Below are 20003 nucleotides of genomic sequence, written 5' to 3' on the forward strand. Positions count from 1 at the left end.
ACCCCTATGTCTCTGTAACAGTCATAATACTCTATGATTTCTCATGTATCACATAAGTCTTGCTTCATACACATATGCACACACATTTCTCACATTCACACCTCTTCTAACCCTAAATTCATGTTGTATAAATAGACTTCTTATGTCGGTGATCTGATTCATTGCTTCGATCTTACAAACATGATTTCTCGAATAAATAACCATGCAAAATATTTCATTGGTTAGATGACCTCAAAATTATACAAAATTTGTATGTGCAATTTCCAATGTGATAACAAGTCTGTGTGCATCGATCTTGTAACACGTTTTCATATGTGTGTCCAGGTTCAATGAATTTGGTAACACGTTTCACTCGGTGTATATCGACTCGGTGTATTATCTTTACTACTCGGTAGTCATGAAATAACACTCTGTAGACAGCTCGGTGTATACTGGGTTTTGTGACTGTTTTCCTTCTGTAACCGACTAGGCTGTTCATACCGACTAAATATTTCGGTAGTGGTAACCGACTAGAGTATATAGAATGACTTTGTATATAAAACTAATGGCAATTTGATAAGTAGTAACAACCACATTCTCTCTAAGATAGCAAATCATAACAATAAGTGATACAAATGAAATTATATTCTTTTTAATTTTATATATACCTACCTCTCTCATTTAATTTTCACTTTATTATCTTTTAAATCTCCTCCACTTTTCCTTTACATCATGAAAGAAATCCCAATTATTTTCCCTAGTAGCATTCTTCCTTTCCTCTACTTCTCAAATGTATTAACATTCTCATTTTCTTTTGATTTATTTTTTAATTTTATAAAACTGATACAAATGACCCTTCCAATTCCCTAATCCATCATTTATTTTATTCTATTATTCTAGTAGTTCAACAATGCATATTTTAATCTAATTATACCAAGAAGAATAAAATGGGGGAAAATTCCTCTATGACCATATTTATTACATGTTTCAAATTTCTTGATCATCTCCTTCTTCCATTCCTCAAGTGATATACCTAACTCTTTTTATTATCCTTCCTTCAACATTTTACTTCCCCTACCTTAAATTGATTCCCTCATTTGCAATGACTTTGTGGGAGGCATGTGCAACTTAATAGTAACATCTATTTCTATTAACATATTATACAATGGTTAAAGTGGTCCTTCATGGATTATCACATATATTGGTTAAAGTGACTTCATGGCTTGAGTCCCAAACTATACAATGGTTAAAGCAAAACCTTCATGGCTAGAACACACCCTCTTTTTGGTTGAAGTTGTTCTTCATGGATCCATTAAATGAAAAATTAATAGCAAGTCCATCACTATTGTATACAACATACTCAAGCCAAACTCCTTTTCACTTCTTGTTTTAATAGTTTAAGTTACAATTTCATAACTCTTCAACACATTAATAGAATAAAATGGAAGATCTTAACATGTGTGAAATCATTTGTAGGATTTCTTATTATATGTTTAATTTAAATATTTTTTTGTTTGTTCTACAAATGTAGGGACAGTACTTGATTAGAGACAAACAAACAATATCAAGTAGAATTCTCTAATCCAGTCCATCAAAGTCATCAAAAGATTGAATCAAGCTTTATTGTACGCCCTTAAGAAGTTGAAACTTGATAGCTGACAAATTAAAGAATAAATTATCTTCATCAATTGAACTTAACCAATTAGACGACTAACTCTCAATAATTACACAAGTTCTCACCATAATAATTTGACAAAAGCATTATCATATTGATATCAATAAAGCACCCATGAAAGCATCTTATTAGAAATATTTGATAAAATCCTTATTGCATTAATGTTAATGGAGCACCCACGAAAGCATCCTATTAGAAAGCCACATGGGGATATGAATCAGCACTAACATGACCTATCTAAAATACAAATTTAAAATCCTAAATTTTACATATGAAAGGTTTTGTTCTTGAAAGAGTTCAAATTTCAAAGGGGGTAATGTATGTATGCCTCATTTGTAACATAGCCAGGTGCCTCCCACAAGGAGTATGGGGTAGTCCCATATTGCTATAAGCCATTTGCATCTGAAATACAGTTTGAGTTGGCTTAGTGGCAGAGAACTTGTGCTCTTGAAAGAAAGGTCACAAGTTCAAATCCCACAAGGGGTAAGGTATGTATGCCTCATTTGTAGCACAGTCAAGTGCCTCCCGCAAGGAGTATGAGGTAGTCCCATATATGCCTTTTTTGTAGCACAACCAGCATAAAAACTCATGGCAGTATGCAAAATTTATACATGTCCACTTTATTTATTGAACAAAGAAATTTGTTTATATAATTTTTGACTATGGTGTCAAACACAATGATAAAAGTGGAGTGGGGTCAAAGCATTGAAGAGATGGGAGACAACAGACCCATTACTGAAGAAACAGTGGTCAGATATTTTAGTATGCAAGAGCTTAATATCCACAAAAGAGGCATAATTAACCATATGATGTGACTTTTACAAATAATTGTGCTTGTCTTTGAGATGTTCTGTTGTTAAATAGGACTGTCAAGCTTCAATATCGCCATACATAATTGCATTTGCATTTGTTCTTCTATAGCTTTGTTTTGTTTCCATGGCAGAAAAAGCAGCAGCAAGTGATGTGAGGCACACTGTACTGGCTAAGTTTAAGGCAGATCTGAGTACCCAAGAGCTTGAACAGCTCATTACAGATATGGAAGATCTTTATTCTAAAATTGAATTTGCAAAGTCTTTTGAATGGTAACTACTTTGTCTGAACTTTAGTGTCTGATTTATTTGAGTGTCTGAGTGAGTTGCAGGTATGGTAAACGTTTTTAATGGCATGATAATGAAATTCAGGTATAATAAGCACTTTCAATGACATGGTACATGTTTTGATTAAGATAAATGCTTTTTGTTGGAGCTATAAATCCGAAATGGGTTTTGAAAAGATTTCAATACTTTTTACATTGACAAGAGAAAAAAAAATTGGAAGAAATTAATTCCCTTACTGTGTTCTAAGCACTTTCAGTGACATGATGACAGTGCTTTTTGCCATTTTAGAACTTGTTTTCAGGCAAAGTTATAGTAAGCACTTTCAATGGCATGATAAGTGTTAAAGAGGGAAAAATAGAAGAAAGACATTCTCTTGGTTTGTTCTGCATGATGATACTGTTTTTGTCATTTTTAGAACACTCACAGATATACTGAGCTATTTCATTTTCTCTCTTACCTTTTTAAGAGGCGTTTCTTGTATTTCTTTTAACATGGCACTAGTAGGCATAGTTTCTTGATCAGTTGTATGATTGAATCTTAAGTAGCCATAATAAAATGGATCTAAATAGCATCAGGAAACTAACCATATGTATTGTAATGTCTTTCTTTTTTCTTAAAGGTGATGATGAGTAACGAAGTTTGATATTGATTTGTGTATAGGGGAACTGATTTTGGAGAAGTGAAACGACACAAGGGCTTCACTCACATTTTTGTAATGACATTTTATGAGACGGGAGGACTTGATGCGTTTTTTATCTCATCTTGCTCACATAGCTTATGGTATCAAATTCATGGCCTCCATTGAAGACATCCTTATTTTTTATTACCAACCATCATATACTAAGTCTAACATCAACCCCCCTATCTCATAACATATTTCCTTATGATAAAAAAATATGTTTAATTTGTATGAAGTATTTACATCAATAAAACATTGGTTTTATCGAAGAGTTGTAGGTTTTGTGAAGATGTGTAAGCTTCTTAATTGCTATGGAAAAATAATTTTGGCTCATTTTAAGAAAGTGGTTTTACCTACAACTTGAAGATTGCTCTACTCTTGTTCCTTTTATGTAGATTTGATTTAGTAATATCTGTAAAGAAATATTATCTTCTTTGTGATTTTGAATTTTTTATTTATTTAAACAAATATGTTTTTACACAATAATATATATTTTTATATTTAACTACTTCTATCTAATTAAATATTGAAGAATATATACCCAATATCCATGTCTTCATCAAATAATAATTTATTCTATAATGAATTTATAATATGTGGACATTAATACTAAGAAAATTTGCTACAATTTGTATATATATGTTGATATCTACAATTGTGAAGAAGTATAGGCAAGAGTGGGTCATACGCAAGAGTATGATCAACTACCAATTTCAAAGATTAACATTAGCCCAACCAAAGGAACTACACCTTCCAAAAATTAGAGTGAAACATAGTACAAATGATTTTAGTCTTCTATGAAGAGAACATTCCCAAATCCTATCCAAATTTATTACATAAGATTGAAAGGAGAAAATTTAGACTTTTTCCTTTTAGATACTTCTTATATAGGATAAAAAGTAAGTATGCATTTATTAATTTCCTATATTACATGTAAAGGAAAATAATATTACACACATTCACAATAAAAAAGTTGGTGGAAGAAGCTACACCCTAACATTCAAATGGGGCCAAATCCGAGACATTAAAAAACAAGATTACAAGATGAAGGCACCAAGATGTGAGAGTTATTTCATAGATGGGATTCATGGTCATCTAATTTCCCCATTTAGTTATAGGGCCTATTCATCAAGAATAGGCTCATCATTGGTGATCATTCCATCTTTGTTTCTTCCTTAACAAGCTAAGTATTATAAGATAGAAAAATGACAAAAGAAGGTGAAGAAATTTGCAATAATTTGGCAAGTCAAGGGGCCCCTAGTCATGTAGCTAAGAGGAGGAAAAAGGTGGGCAAGATGGTTGGGCCTAGTTGCTAGTAGACCAACACTTAGATCTCATTGGAGGATATTGGACCACATTTTTGGAAATCATAACTTCCCCACGAAAATTGATTGTATCCTCGGAGGTTGTAGGCAGGATGACTCTAGCAATTGCATAAGGGTTGTTACCCTAGTGATCTAAAACCACCTAAATATACACCAAATTTCAATTGCAACTTTGTTGGTTTGAACTTGAATTTGTATAAGAATACTAGATCAAATCATAGATTTGGGATAAAGAAAGAAATGAATATCAATAGAGTTGCTAGTGGAGATAACAAAGTCTTTATCTTCAAAAATGCTAAAAAGAATTTTTAGCCTCAAGTATGTCATATTTGGGTAAATTTAGCAATAATTATAGGCCATCGTCCTAATAATACCATATGCCCTAAGAAATTTTTGGGTTTAAAAGGATTGAAAAATCATAAATTTGATTCTAAGATCCCTAGGCTTTGGTATAAAACCAAAAAAGGTTCTCGAAAATTTCATGTTTTTCATAAAATAGGTAGTAAGGATTGAAAATTTCCATTTGAGACAACTTAGTACCAATAGGAAGGCATTGATAATGAATGCCTAGGAAAAATGTGCCAACTTTAGGTCAAGATAAGTTGACAAAATAATTTGGAACATGTTCCATCAAAGGCCCAATGAGAAAAAGACAAATAATCTATGATTCACTTTACGCACCATGTGGAGATGTGAAGAGAGCCTACAGTTGTGAAAAATTGTAAAATGTTGTGTTTGGGTACCAATTCCTATCCTTCCACCAAGGTTTGATACAACAATCCTCAATTTTATATAACATATTGGGCACAAATAATTTAATGCCAACTTAATAAGTCTTGAAATCCTAATTAGAGAGATTGAATTTCAATTCAAGCCTAGGCCAAGAGAGAAAATTATTGGTAACCTTTACATAAAAAAGACCAACTAGAATCTTAGTACCTATAGTAAAGAATTTAAAACATGAATACATAGAGCTTTGGTAAGTGATTGGTCCTAACAAGAAATAACATGTGACGCCAAATTGATTGTTGGTATAGATAATTCCTTAGAATATTCATTACCACCAAATAAGAGCCAAGGTTTTTGGGCCTCACAAGGTTTCCAAATGATTTAACAATAAAAGTGCACTAATCTAAATGGGTTCTATTCTTGTAAGAGGGATATGAATACTAATAACCTTCCAATCTTGATTCCCATTAGCCACTCCAAAAAAATAAAATTGTAGTGTCTAATAAAAATATTATAGTTGGCATTTTCTTGAGGGGATTTGATTATCCATTTGACACATAGTTCCAAACAATAGAATTTTGATTGAATTCAATCTCAAGCCTCTAGAATCATGAGGAAAGTCTAGTACAAATCCCATGAAACATTAGGGAGTATTTTGGTTGTGTAAATAGAGGCCCATAGCAAGTCCCTTACAATTTTTCTAAGTAGGAAGATTTTGAAGGAGTCTAATAGAAGCTAGAATAAAAAATATATACCTAGTTTTGATGAATCCAATTTATTTAGGCCAAATAATTTGAGGAAGAAGATGATGAAGCTTCATAGCTAGAAATTTGGCAATAATCTTGTAAGAGACATTGAGCTAGGTGATTGATCTCTAGTTGTATATTTCTTTGGGATCACAGTTAGAATTTGTATGGAATTTATATTCTATTCTATTTATAATATTTACCAAGGAATTGGAAAGAAAATATTCAAGATAGACTTAAAATATCTTCACCATCCAGTTCTAGAGAGTTTTATAAAATTAACTAAAAAATCCATCATAATCAAGGGCCTTATTGTTGGCCATATAAAATTTAGCTTCCATAGATTAATCTTTACTAAGAAGTTGATTGTGAAACACCGATTATGATTGAAATACTTAGTAGAGAACAATAGTCAAGCATTATCCCAAAGAAAGTGTTTTATTCAAGAGTGAAATCTAGAGTTTTGATTGCTTTCTCATAGTGACAAATGAAGGCCTAAAAATATTAGGTAGTTTAGTCAAAAGGTGTTGGCCTTCTTTCATTTTTATGGCTTGAGAAGTATGGTAATAGTGCAAGGACTAGAAAATCACCATGGAAAATCTATCAACAATACTAAGAAAGTGAATTGTGACTTTAATTTGTGTTGTTCTAGTATACTATGGTTGTCAAAGATTTGGTTTTTCTATTAAAGAATAGCAAGTCTTTTTCTACAAGGTAAAAGCAAAGGGTTGAGCCTCTAAAGTGGTCATGAATTGGTGAAAATCTATGTTAGTGGCCTCGCATGAGTAGTGGCAAAATCTGTCTAGTTGATGATCATTTTTGTGAATGAAGCTGGATGTGGATTGGAGGGAACCATTACACCAATCAATCTAGTATATATGATGTGAAGGACACAATTATTTATTTGACACATCTCGGATATGGGCCAACATTAACAAATGAGACAAGATAAAATTATTAAAAAGGAACCACAAATACTTAGCCTTATCAATGTACAAAATTTTCATTCAATATAAAAATATGGGAAAGTGATTTGAAAGAGAAATGTTTAGTAAAGACTCCAACAACATATGGGAATAACTTGAAATTGAAAAGAAAGATTGTATTGATGACACAACTTTATTAAGTTATATATACAATTTATAAAGCTAGCTATCAAATCACTCCATGCAATCCTTGACATATGATCACTATTAATTTGCCAAGATTGGGATTAAAATGCTCTAATTTATTATGCATGTAGAAATATGCCTCTCTTTTTCTAGTTGTTTAGTACATAAGAAAACCCCCACATTAATCACTAATCATTCAACCATATTAAAATTTCCACACATAAACCAAGTGGTGTAAAAAAGAGAAATAATGATCCATCACCAAAAATAAGATCCTTCAACGTCATTTTAAGTATAAGGATTAATAAATCCAACTAAATGATTATAAATGTTGAGAAGTGCCTAAATAGCTCTATCAAAGGGTTCACATCCTTGCTCAACTAAAAAAGAAATTCCTATATTTAGTGTTTTTCAATGAATTTATGTTTCCCGTATTTAGTGTTTATCTACTTTCTATATATAGAATAAAAGCACACTCAAATCCACTCTATCTTCTATTTGACTGTTTGTGGAAGTTGAAGACCAAATTAGGTGCTTGACCATATTAACATGCTCTGAAGAAATCACACATTTTTCCTCTAGCCCAATTATAGATTCTAAGGTGTATTCTTCATGTTAAGGTTTTTTAAATCTCTTTCTCTTTACAATGTTTTTATAATTTAACTCAATTTATACCATTTCCTTCATATCATAATATCAAGATTCATATTATTGTTCTTTTGTATTCATTTATTAATTCTATAATTTGATGGTATTTTTTGTGTGTCTTTATTCCTATTTTATAAATTATTTCTCTTCATAATATATTATAAATTTTCGTATAAGACTAGCTACAACATAGTCATACAAACATAAATACAATAAAATTGTTATCTTTGAAGTGTGTTGTTATCTATACTATCTTTTCTTTTTTATTCTCTTCCCAAATTTGTATTTTTTATATCCTTATTTAATTTTCCATGTATTTCTTCATTCTCTAGTTTTCTCTATTTTGAAGAGAAAATGTAGTTTTTCAATCTAGGAAAAATAAATGTAGAATATATAGGAAGTTTATTATTAGATGAAACCAAATACATTGTTGGTTTATCCATTCAAAATGACATATTTTTACATATTTATCTTATCTAGGGATTTAAATTTATTTGAAGCTTAAAAGTTTTAAGATACTAACATTCTTAGATTAATTCTTCTTTCTTGTTATTTAAACATTAATTTGAAATTATTAAAAGAATCTAAGGGTGTTATTGGATGGTTCATATATCTACAAATATTTCTATTAGTCAAACATTATGTTTTTTCAATAAAAAATATTTTTTGTGGTATCTGTTGATATGACTATTTATATATATGTCTATCAGCCATCTAATAGTAACTTTAGTTTCTTCTGAGTATAGTTTATAACAATATTATGAGTATAATAATATAAGGAATTTTGATGAATATATTAAATAGAAGTAACTTTTAATGTATCATAATTTATCAATATGAAAAAGTATTTACAAATATACCAAAAATAGATAAAAAAAAATATATTGTTATTTTTCGATTTGCAGTTGACTCAAATTGTGGGATAACCCCTATGAAACTTGTTCATTTTGTAGCCCATGAAGTTTAAGCATTCTTTATGAGGTGATTTCAGTCTCCCTCACGCATGGTTTGATCCTCTCAAAAATCGTCTCAACCAAGTTGCACATTAATCTTTAGTTTTTGTCAATTTTTAGTTGTTAAGTTAGTTATTTTTGTGTCTTTATGTAAATTCGGTTTTTAATTCCAAAATTACATCTTTTAATTTCAATTACATGTATTTCAAGTTTTGAAACCCAAAATGCATGTGTCGATAATGTTTTGTTGTCATTGCACTTCAAGTTTTGAAACTTGAAATACACTTGACTGCATTTTAGGTTTGAAGACCCGAAGTGCAATCCATGTGCCACACGTATGACAATAAATTAAGTTTGAGTTAGGTTTTTCAAGTTGATCTAAACTCTTTTTATTTCGCTTTTCTCCCATCTTTAGTTCATTTGGATACATTTTTGTCTCCCTCTACTCCTCTCACCTACATTAGCTATCCTTGTGGTTGGAATGTGAAGGATTTTTCTCTGTGTTTTTCCACCATTCTCACAAGTTATTTATCTCTCTTTTCTATGTCACTTTTGTCTTTTGCATCTCTCTTTTCTATTTAGGTTTTTACTTTTTCTTTGATTTTCTTTTATTTTTATTTCCTTTTGGGGGGAGTAGATTTTCAATCTGAACCCTACCCTTTTGTTTTAGTGAACTTCTTATAGGGTGAGGTTCATGTTAAGAAACCTGAATTACACCCTGTTAGTATGTAGTTTGGGATTTTAAGCCTAGACCACACCCATGATTTTTGTTTGTGCATCACATATTTCTTTCTTTAAGCCCAACACAAGAGACGTGTTGGTTGGGTCACAAAACCTGACCAACATTACCCCCCATTTTCTTGCATGTCAAGATATACACATAGGTGTTGGTCGGGTTATGGAACCCGACCAACATAGTCTATGTGTTGGCTAGATTCTAAAACTCAACCAACACCTACCCTTCCTAGGCTCACACAATCAAGTGTAGGTCAGGGTTTTTATCTTAATCCACACTTAAGGTGTGTTTCCTTGGGTGTAGGTCAAGATACAAACCCTGGCCTATATTTTTATCAATTTGACAATGTGTCAATTGGGTTTCAAAACCCAATCGACACGTTTTAGATCTTCCCCCAAATTTTAATTGGGTTTTGAAACCCAATTGACTTTTCATACATGCAAATCGGGTTTCAAAACCCAACTTGCATGTATTGATCCATCAAACTTGAAAATCGGGTTTTGAAACCCAATTTGCATTTTTTACATACAACACTATTGTAAGTTGCAAATTAGGTTTTGAAACCCAATTTGCAAGTTTTGAATTACCCCTTGTGCAAATCGAGTTTTAAAACCTAATTTGCAACTTTTTATCAAAACACTTGATTTTTCTAACTTTGGGATGTTTTATCAAACAAACTTGTAGTTTCCTTCTGAAATGTCAGAATCATTCCCAAGTAAGAAGATGAAGTTCAAGTGTCACCAATATTAAAGACACGTAAATCAAACATGTGAATATGTCTGAATTCCTAGAGCGAACAAAAAAGCAACCACAGAGCTTCAACTTGCAAGCAATCATCAACAATGGCATCTATTTGGCTGCATCTTTCCCACTAGTAGCTCAAGATCCCAAATTCATTTTGGTGGTAGCTTCACATTTTGATAAGGAGACAAGGAGTGTCAAGGACACAAATGGGAAATTAAAAATCAGGCTTGATGCAAAATTCTTTGACAGGATCTTTAAGTGTCCTAAGGTGGAGGAATATGCAGAAATCACCATGGAGACAGTTGAAGATCACTATGATAAAGCTATTGATACATGTAAGAGAAATAAAATTTATAATTTGCTTGAAACATCTAGACCACCAATCATAAGGTGGTTGAAGTTTCTTTACAGGAGTGATTTCAAAGAGGAGATTAGAGATATGATAACTCTCCTTAGTAGGATAAAAGTTTTGTCAGTTTCTAATATCTTCAAAGAATAGATGTATCAGTAAATCTAGGTAATCAAAAAACATAGAGATTAGATCTATTGGGGAGAGAAGATTAGTGATTCAATCTATGAAGATTGTCTTAGTTAACAACCACCTTGAAGTTTTATATGACCTCTTACTTGGTTTATGTAGTAGCCTCGATGAGACATTTTTATTGACTCATATCAAGAGACAAGAAGAAAGTTCATGTTTATAAATGATATCCTTAGTTTACCCTCAAGCAAAGCATGAATCATTTTAGGAGGGTCAATGATTCTTTCTTTGGTGCACTCAAGTATTCTATTAACAAAGGGCTAGAGAAAAGTAAAGTATCAGAAGATGCATGGAATACCATCAAGAAGTATGGGTTTATGGTCCTACAGTTCCGCACATTTTCATATAGTAAGATTGGTTATTATGAGGGATCTCCCTTCATGCTCCCAAGATATCCAAGTGATAAAATTGTGCTTATGGAGTTGAGCCGAGAAATAATGATTGTTCATAGTTGTAATGGAGTGAAAAAAATTAGGGTTTCATAAGTTAAGCTTTGTAAACTATGAAATGACCTAACTTTCATGTTAATTATTTTAAAAGGAGGATAAATATAGTATATCTAATCTCAATTATATTAAGAGAAGGTTTTAATTCTTATTGAAGTCTTATTCCCCTTTGGTTTGGGTTGAAAATGTAATTGGAATTGTAAAGTTTGAATTTAGGGCAAGTATTTGAGAGTTTAAGTAAATTTACAAAAATAGAAGGCTAGAAATATCCAATAGAGCCACAAATAGGGATCTTGATAGAAGAATATGTTTAGAATATGTACCTAAAAGTTTGGCCTCATTTTTTGGGACTAAGTAGTAGAGATTCACCCTGGTCCTCCAAATTTTTCTTTGTCGAAAGTTGAACTTGTTTATCATTTTCAACTCTTTTGGAATCTCTTAGTATAGCTCTTGAGCCAATTCCCTACACATAGAAAGAGAGAGAAAAGTGTTGTAGATAGGGGTTTGAATTTGGTCAAACCCTGGTTTAAAAATTAACCATGAAATTGAAATAGTATTTGAAATGGATATTACAACAAGATCTTTCCTTTTGAGGGAAAGGCCAAATCTAAAATAAAATGCTTGTAATTGAAATGTATACCTTGATGAAGCTTGTTTGGATCCTCATGCAAGGGTTTTTGGATGTCTTGTAGAATGTCTTCATAGAAAGTTGATCATGGATGTCATCTTGAATGCTTGAACTTGACTTCACTTTTTCTCCATTGCTTAATGAATGCTCGATTGCTTTCTCAATTAAATTTGCTAGATTATAATTGAAATCATAGAGATCATTAGATTAGGTCCTAAAATAAGAGAGATAGACCTCTTTTTATACTTGGCTGCCTAAAAATTAATTGATTTTTTGGAGTAGGCCGAGATGAGATCAAATTTACTGCTCACATGAGGTGACCATTATGAAGACCAAATCTAGGTCCTAATTAAGAGGACCAGGGTTCCCAATATCTTGGTCCTAATAATTAGGACTCATATTTGTGGAGAGGAAGGGAAGGTGATGAATTTTAAGGTTTGTAGGTAGTGTGAGTAGAATCAAAATAGGCATCGGGCATCAAAAGACGAAGCACCATGGTGAGGATGAAATTGTATGCAAATATAATTTATGATGCTACACTAGTCAATAGTTAGAAGCACATAAGGTTGAGTTTAAATTTCCTATGTCTATTGATAGATATTTAGTAACCATATCTTATAAAGCTAAACAAAAAACCAAAATGCAATGGGTCATGATGAAAAGGTTCAAAGGAAGAGAATGTTTTGACTACATGGGAATGAAAGATAAACTCAAAAATAGTTATACACATGTGCACCAAATCAAGGACATATGGGATAAATGTAGGACTGAGGAAGACTTACCTAGATTACAGTCGGCTCACATTGGATCAGATTGAAAATCTTGAGCTTACAAATATTCCTAATACCATGGAAGATGATGAAGACACCGTAGACCCTATGTAGGAGTAGAACAAGATTGATTACACTCCTCTTCTAAAGATTCAATGATCCCAACTAGATTTAACTTCCATCAGGAAAATATTTCAGTTTGTTCTTGCAAATACCAATGTTTGGCTGCAGAATAAAGGGATCAAGCTGAAGCCTTTCAAAATAGGCTCAAAAGAGGACATTGTAGGGCCTCCTAGAAAGAAGTCAGAGCTAAGGACAAATAATAAGGAGGATGCCCCTACCCAAAGAAAGAACACAAGTACAAATTTATACTCGGTAAGGATAAGAGGAAAGATAAAGGGAAAATATATGTTCATGCTCAAAATAAGTTGATAAGCAGGAAGGACAAGAAGAGGAATATAGAGAGGACCTTCTAGAACCTTCAACTAAAACATAGAAAGAGTCTACCCTAGAAGTGGTTCCTTAGGTCTCCACTTGTTGCTTATTTTGTTGCATCTATACCTATTATATCTACAGTCTTTGTTGCCATTCTAACAATTTTTGTTCATTCCTCCACCGCAAGTGAATGAATTCTTGATACCCCTTAAGATAATGTAGGAATTTTTTTTGGTTCAGTTTCCTCATTTCCCTTGATGAGTTTGATTTCAGTCAACTTATTCCTACAAATCCAAAAGCTACAAAGATGGCCAAAACTATTTAAAGGGTTAAAGTAGACCAAACAAAAAATGAATATGCAGAAATGGTTGTACCTCCACCTGACAAAACGATTGAGAAAGTCCAAGATTCTGATTATGTACTAAGTAGGATTGAACTAGGAAAACAAACTCATGAGAACACAAAATATGACACATAAGCCATACTTGAAGCATTGATTGAAAAATATGGTAGAGATAAGGCCATCAAAGATAAACTTAAGCTTCAAGTAGAGCAACTCATTGTCATGTTGATCAAATTCATTGTCTTTAGAAGTGATTGAACCAATGGAGTCATCATTTGATGTGGAGGCCATCAAGAAAGTTACGCAAATTTTTTCACAGGGGAGGGTTTTTAGCACATGGATTATCATGATGATGTCGTAGGGAACACACCTTTTGAGTTCTTCAATCAAGTTGGACAACTTAGAAAGTGTGAAGTTCAAATTGCGCCACCATCTCATGCAGGAAATACAAGTACAAGAGAAAGATCTTGAGGCTTGGACAAAGCTCAAGGATTTCAAGTTGGAAATCTTGGTGGACAACAAATTAATCCCCACCAAAAGAATGTACATTCAACAGAGGGAGGAAATGATACATCGCATAGACATTCTTGAACAATCAATACAAGATTTGCAAGAAGAACATGAAGAATGTAAAGGAAAAGCACATGACATTATCACCAAGGCTTCAGAAATCCCTTGCAAGTTGTTGAATGAAGATAAGAAAATTATTCCCATTGACACAGTTATTTAGGATTTTAGTGCACTAATTCAAAAAGAAGATGGAGAAAGTGATTTTATGTAATATCTTCAATTGATATCCTAGTGGATTTCTAAGTGATCCTTAATAATTTAGAAATAATCCTGGAAAAGCACACAAAAGGATATATCTATTAAACCCACAATAGGACTAAGAGAGTGGGGTGAATTAGTTTGAAACTCTTCAAATCTGGTCTAACTTATATTAAACAATGATTAACAGCAATACTAAAAAACATCAACCATCAACACATGAACACCAGATTTATGTGGAAAACCCAATCAGGGAAAAACTATAGTGAGAATCATACTCATAATATAAATATAATTGATTACAAAATTTTAGGCTTACAACCAAGGAGCAACATACACTAAGGGGACTTGCAAGATTAAGGTACACTACCTTAGGGCAAGATACACGGACTTTCTCAACTGAGACACATTGCTTTAGAGCAAGATACAAAGAAGGCTACCAAGAGACCCACTTTCTTCCATCAATGGAAATATAATTAGAATTGATATGAGAAGAATCTTCTGATCATGAAATTATCCTTGAACCTTTGTGTCAATCGATCATGGAAAATATATTTGATAATCACCATTGTGACAACACACTCTCTCAGTGAAAATATCACCTTCAAAGCTCTTCACAAACTAATTTTTGCACATATACAGTCTCAAATCTGCTCGCACATCATTCACATCCACTTCTCATCAATTCATACACTATACCATACACAACTAATACATCTTCACTCCTTAAATATAATATTAATCATGAAAAACCTAAATGAGGGTCGACCAAGAACAAAATAAACATTATTACATAAAATAAGCCACCCAGACCAAAAATACTCAAAGCGGTCCACTCCAAGAGAAAGAGGGGACCCAAAAGCATCATAATACATCCTTCCAATTCAAATAGAAAAAACCACACACACCAACACATCATCTAAAATCAACACCAAATGAAATGTATAGATAAACAATAAAACTTAGCACTCAGTTAGCCAAAAGGCATCTTCCAATGCGAATTACTTAGCACATATCTCTACCTAGCATGGTAAGACCCATAGCAATGTTCTAACTCAACCTTCAATGCATATTTGTAACAAAAGGTATGATCCAAATGAGATAATCCAACTAGACACATCAAACCATAACTTAACTAAATACATTAAGGTGTAAACCAACATAGCTCACTAGTGGAATAGATAAAACACTAGAGAATTGTTTAAATTGAAAACACTGCATGAAATACACAAACATGTACATGAAAATGCAACATAAGATTCAACATATCCGAAGGCCACCAGATACTTTTTGGATCAGTCTAACAGATACCCTTATTGTCAGATAACAATAACAACCAACTTTTGTACTCCACGAATTAGAAAACTAGTTGATGCAACATTCATAAGACATAATATTTACCATCTAGAGGAATGCAAATCATTCTACCAATGAGACGTTAAATATTATCTTTACATACATTAAAAACTATTTCCTACATATTGAGCTTGCCACAACCAACACCAAAGCATCAAACTCAACAACTACACCAAACACTTGACAAAGAAACTTGCAATAGTACATGATCATATCCTAACTAAACTCCATCTGAACAACAAAGTTTGACATCAATGGTAACCAAACTCAAATATCAACCAAACAACTTAGATATCCAGCATGTTATGGGTCTTTCTATGCTAGATAGAGATTCACATTGGGTAATTTGCGTTGGAAGATGACTTTTGGTCGATTGAGTGCTAAGCCTTACTATTTATCTACATATTTCATTTGGTGAGAAATTTTGAGGATGTGTGTGCATTTCATTGGATTTATCTTAGAATAATGTATTGTGATGCTTTTGGGTCCCCTTTTTCTCCTAGAGTGGACCGCTTTGAGTATTTTTGGTTTGGGTGGCTTATTTGGATAAAGCTCAAGGATTTCAAGTTGGAAATCCTAGTGGACAGTGGATTATCCCCATGAGAACAATGTACATTCAACAAAGGGAGGCAATGATATATCACATAGACATTCTTGAACATTTAATAAAGGATCTGCATGAAGAACGAGAATAATGTAAATACAAAGCACTTGAAATTACCATCAAGGCTTCAAAACTCCCTTGTAAGTTGCTAAATGAAGATCAAAAATTCTTTCCATTAACACTATTGTTCAATATTTTAGTACACTCTTTAAAAAAGAAGTTGAAGAAGTTGATTTTACATTATCTTTTATTGATAGGTTAGTGGATTTCCAAATGAGCCTGGATAATTTGGAAACAATCCTGAAGAAGCATGGAAAGGGATATATTAGCATACAAGATTCAATTTCACAAGTTCTTGCCATCTCAAGTCATACTCTAGGGCCCGATGAATCTTAGATGCAGACTATCATTCAAAAGTTAGAAGATTTATTAAAGAAGAAAATTGATGAAGAAGATGTGTCTCTTGACACTTAGTAGATTTTTATGCTTTCTAGTTTGTAGGTTGCATTTTGTTATTGACATTTTACATGTCTTTTTGTATATATGAAATTACTTGTAATGATAGTACAAGTCCTAAGTCAAATCAGACTACACTATTGAATAAGTCAAAGTAGTTGTAGGATTCCTATTTTTTCTCAAGGCTTTTCTCTATATAAAGGGGAGAGCCTCATTGTAAATAATCGTCTTTAGCCTAAGCATCAAAACTATTGATTTGAAGAGCAATTTGAGACTTTGTCCTTAATTTGTAAATCAAGATTTCAATAAATATAGAAAGCAAATTGGCATCCAACCTTTGTCTTGGATTCAATGTGTTGATGAAGTGAGATTGTTCTTATGTCCTTATTTCATTATCATATATTGATTGAATTGTGCATTGCGGAAAAGGTATTTGTTTAAAGATAGTCAAATTTGATTTTGTAGACTTTGTGCTACATCATTGAATTTAAAGTTCTTGATATATGTAAATAAATAACAGTTTAAAGACTTTGTGTTGCAATTTGTTATACATTTAGAGTAGTTAAATTGTGATACATATGAAACACTTTGGGTTGCTCATGTATTACAACTTTATTCTTGTGATCAATTTACAGAAGCTATACAAGACTTTGTGCTTATGTAAGTTTCCTTGTTACTTAGGAATTGTTGGTACATTCTCAGTTATTCTTTTGTATAACTTGATTCTATATCATTTATTATTGCTTTAGTTAGTGACTTTTGCAATCATATACTTTGTAATCTGCTTAAGATTGTATTAAAAGTGTTATTGTAAGGAAAATAAATTATATCCTAAAAGAAGAGGATGTGTTGAATGTAGCACACCAAATATAGATTAGTGTATATAGTTTAGTTTAGATGCTGGCTGAAAATAGTTAGCAATTAGAAGACAATCTCCCCTTTGTGAGGATTTATATAATCTAATCACAATTGTGGTTGAATCTACCATATTTTAATCAATCACTTGATTACAAAATATTCACCCAACAAATTCTTAACTATAATTCTTTTTAGATTTTTATTTTCTATAAGGAATGGATCTTTATAATAGAACCATAGTTATGTTAAATAATAGATACAATGTGTTTTTATGTCTAACCTTCAATATGTATCGAAATGATGGATACTTTAAATTTTATTTCATAGGCATATATAATTATAATCTCTTGTGTATGATACAAAAAGGTTGATCAAAAAATTCAAAAAATAACCACAACATGCATAACAACATGAAAAATGTGACAATGAGAAATTATACTTTAGAATTAACTACATTAGAAGACATATACCTTAACATGTAAACCATACTTATTCATTGTTGAATGTGTTTTTTAGATTTTTTTTATTTATATATTCATATATTTTTAATATATCAATTGTTATAACGACTGATGTTCAATCTTATGTATAGAAAATGAGAAATGATCAATATTATACATAAAAAAGATAAATCATAAATTTTATCCAAAGATTATGATTGTCCCACCGAACTCACAATTTATAGTTGAAATGAATATGGTTTGATGAATTATACAAAATTAAGAATGGGTTCAAAATTTTAGTCAGTTCATAAAAGTACTTGATTCAAAATACAAGATAAAGAACTTGAGAATCTGTTAAAAAGTACATATATCTCATATGAAACCTTGACAATGGAATCAGCTAGCCAATTTAATAGTCTCTATGAACTTAATAAACCTAAATTATATGGAAGATTGAAAACAACATATTATGATATCATACATTGATACAATCAATAGGTGAAACAAAAGATAGTACTCAGTTTTCATATTTTTTAGTATTGATGAAAGTTGTGAAGTAATCTCTATAGATTTAATTGTTTGGATTGTTCTTCTTTCCTTAAATTACACAAAGATACTTTCTCTCCAAAACCATTATTCATGTGATATTTTTTATTATTAAAAGCAACAAAACAAGGGTCTTGACCCTATATACAAACAACCTATCGGTAGCATAAAACAAAGGCAGAAAAACAAGGTGTTGACCCTAAATAAGCTCAAGTCGAATCAGGCCAATAACAACATATCAAAATACCAATGTTGACACTTTCTCTCCCACAAACATTATGTTGGCATTATGTGAACCGGCATGTGGACATGATGATATTGTATGTTGTCATTGATGTCAATATGCTGAAGAGGAGAGAACCGGTATAACATTGTGAACCGGCATTTGTGCCAAAGTGAAGCGGTGTGTTTGTTTAAGGTGAACCGACAGGTGGTTATGGGAACCGGCACATGGAAGCTTTGTATGACTACCGGTTGGTAGTCTCAACTTCAGGGTTTCCAGTTGAAGTGCTTCAATCCTGTGTGGCTCAACCGGTGACTTTGTGTGATGACTTAGGATTGTAACGAAGAATAGATCATGTTGCCACGTCAGCCTTGTGCGCGTGAAGGATCTTGCATGAAGGAGATTGTTCCTATCTACTTCAGGAATGTGCAAAGTCTATAAACGGTGATATCGCGTGATGGGTTATCAGCTGCCATGAAATCGGTGGAAAATGAACGATGGAGAACGTCTTGAGATTGGATCAAGACTGTTGTATTTAATGCAGTATGCTCAACGGTCAGGATTGAACCATTTGAATTCCTTAAACTAACAGGTTCAAGGTTTAGGTTTTATGCTACTAACCTATCTGTTTCCTATAAGTTCGATGTTGTGTTTCTTTCTAAGGTTGTTGGCAAAAGTTGTGTGTGTGTATCCAAGAGAAGAGATACGTGATTCTTGCCAGACTAGAGGAGAGAAGTGATACCTGCAGAGTGTGAGTGCAGAAGGTGAAGAGGAGCTTAAGCGGATCTGCATTGGCATTGAGTGTTGTTACCAGATCATTGTAATACCTATTGATCTCTAACCACCTCAATAGTTGGAAAATCCCTTAACAGGGTAGCCTTAACCGGCTTGCTATAAATCCTTTAACAGGGTGACTCAAAAGCATTGAGTTCTTGAAATCCTCTAACAAGGTAACCTTTAACAAGGTTTAACCCTTAACCGAGTATTCTAGCCATCCCTTGACCGGGTGATCCCTAACAAGATCGGTTCCTAACAGAACCTATTGTATCATTCTTTAACCGGACAAGGCTCCTAATAGAGCGGACTTCTAAAGAGTTCAAAAACAAGCTTGTAGGTATTCATCCCCACCGTGGTTTTTTCCAGTTGGGTTTCCACGCGAAAAA

The 20003-nt window shown here is 32.4% G+C and overlaps 1 protein-coding gene across 1 annotated transcript; it reads left to right on the forward strand.

Moving 5' to 3' along the window:
- The first annotated feature begins 2565 nt into the window (after window positions 1-2565).
- On the forward strand, window positions 2566-3689 carry LOC131075902 (stress-response A/B barrel domain-containing protein HS1). Its single transcript, XM_058012851.2, has 2 exons — window positions 2566-2736; window positions 3412-3689. Exons 1-2 carry the CDS (start codon window positions 2591-2593, stop codon window positions 3554-3556), a joined length of 291 nt encoding a protein of 96 aa, XP_057868834.2. The 5' UTR covers window positions 2566-2590; the 3' UTR covers window positions 3557-3689.
- The last annotated feature ends 16314 nt before the right edge of the window (window positions 3690-20003 follow it).

The sequence above is a fragment of the Cryptomeria japonica genome, chromosome 9, assembly GCF_030272615.1.
Source record: "Cryptomeria japonica chromosome 9, Sugi_1.0, whole genome shotgun sequence".
Taxonomy (NCBI): domain Eukaryota; kingdom Viridiplantae; phylum Streptophyta; class Pinopsida; order Cupressales; family Cupressaceae; genus Cryptomeria; species Cryptomeria japonica.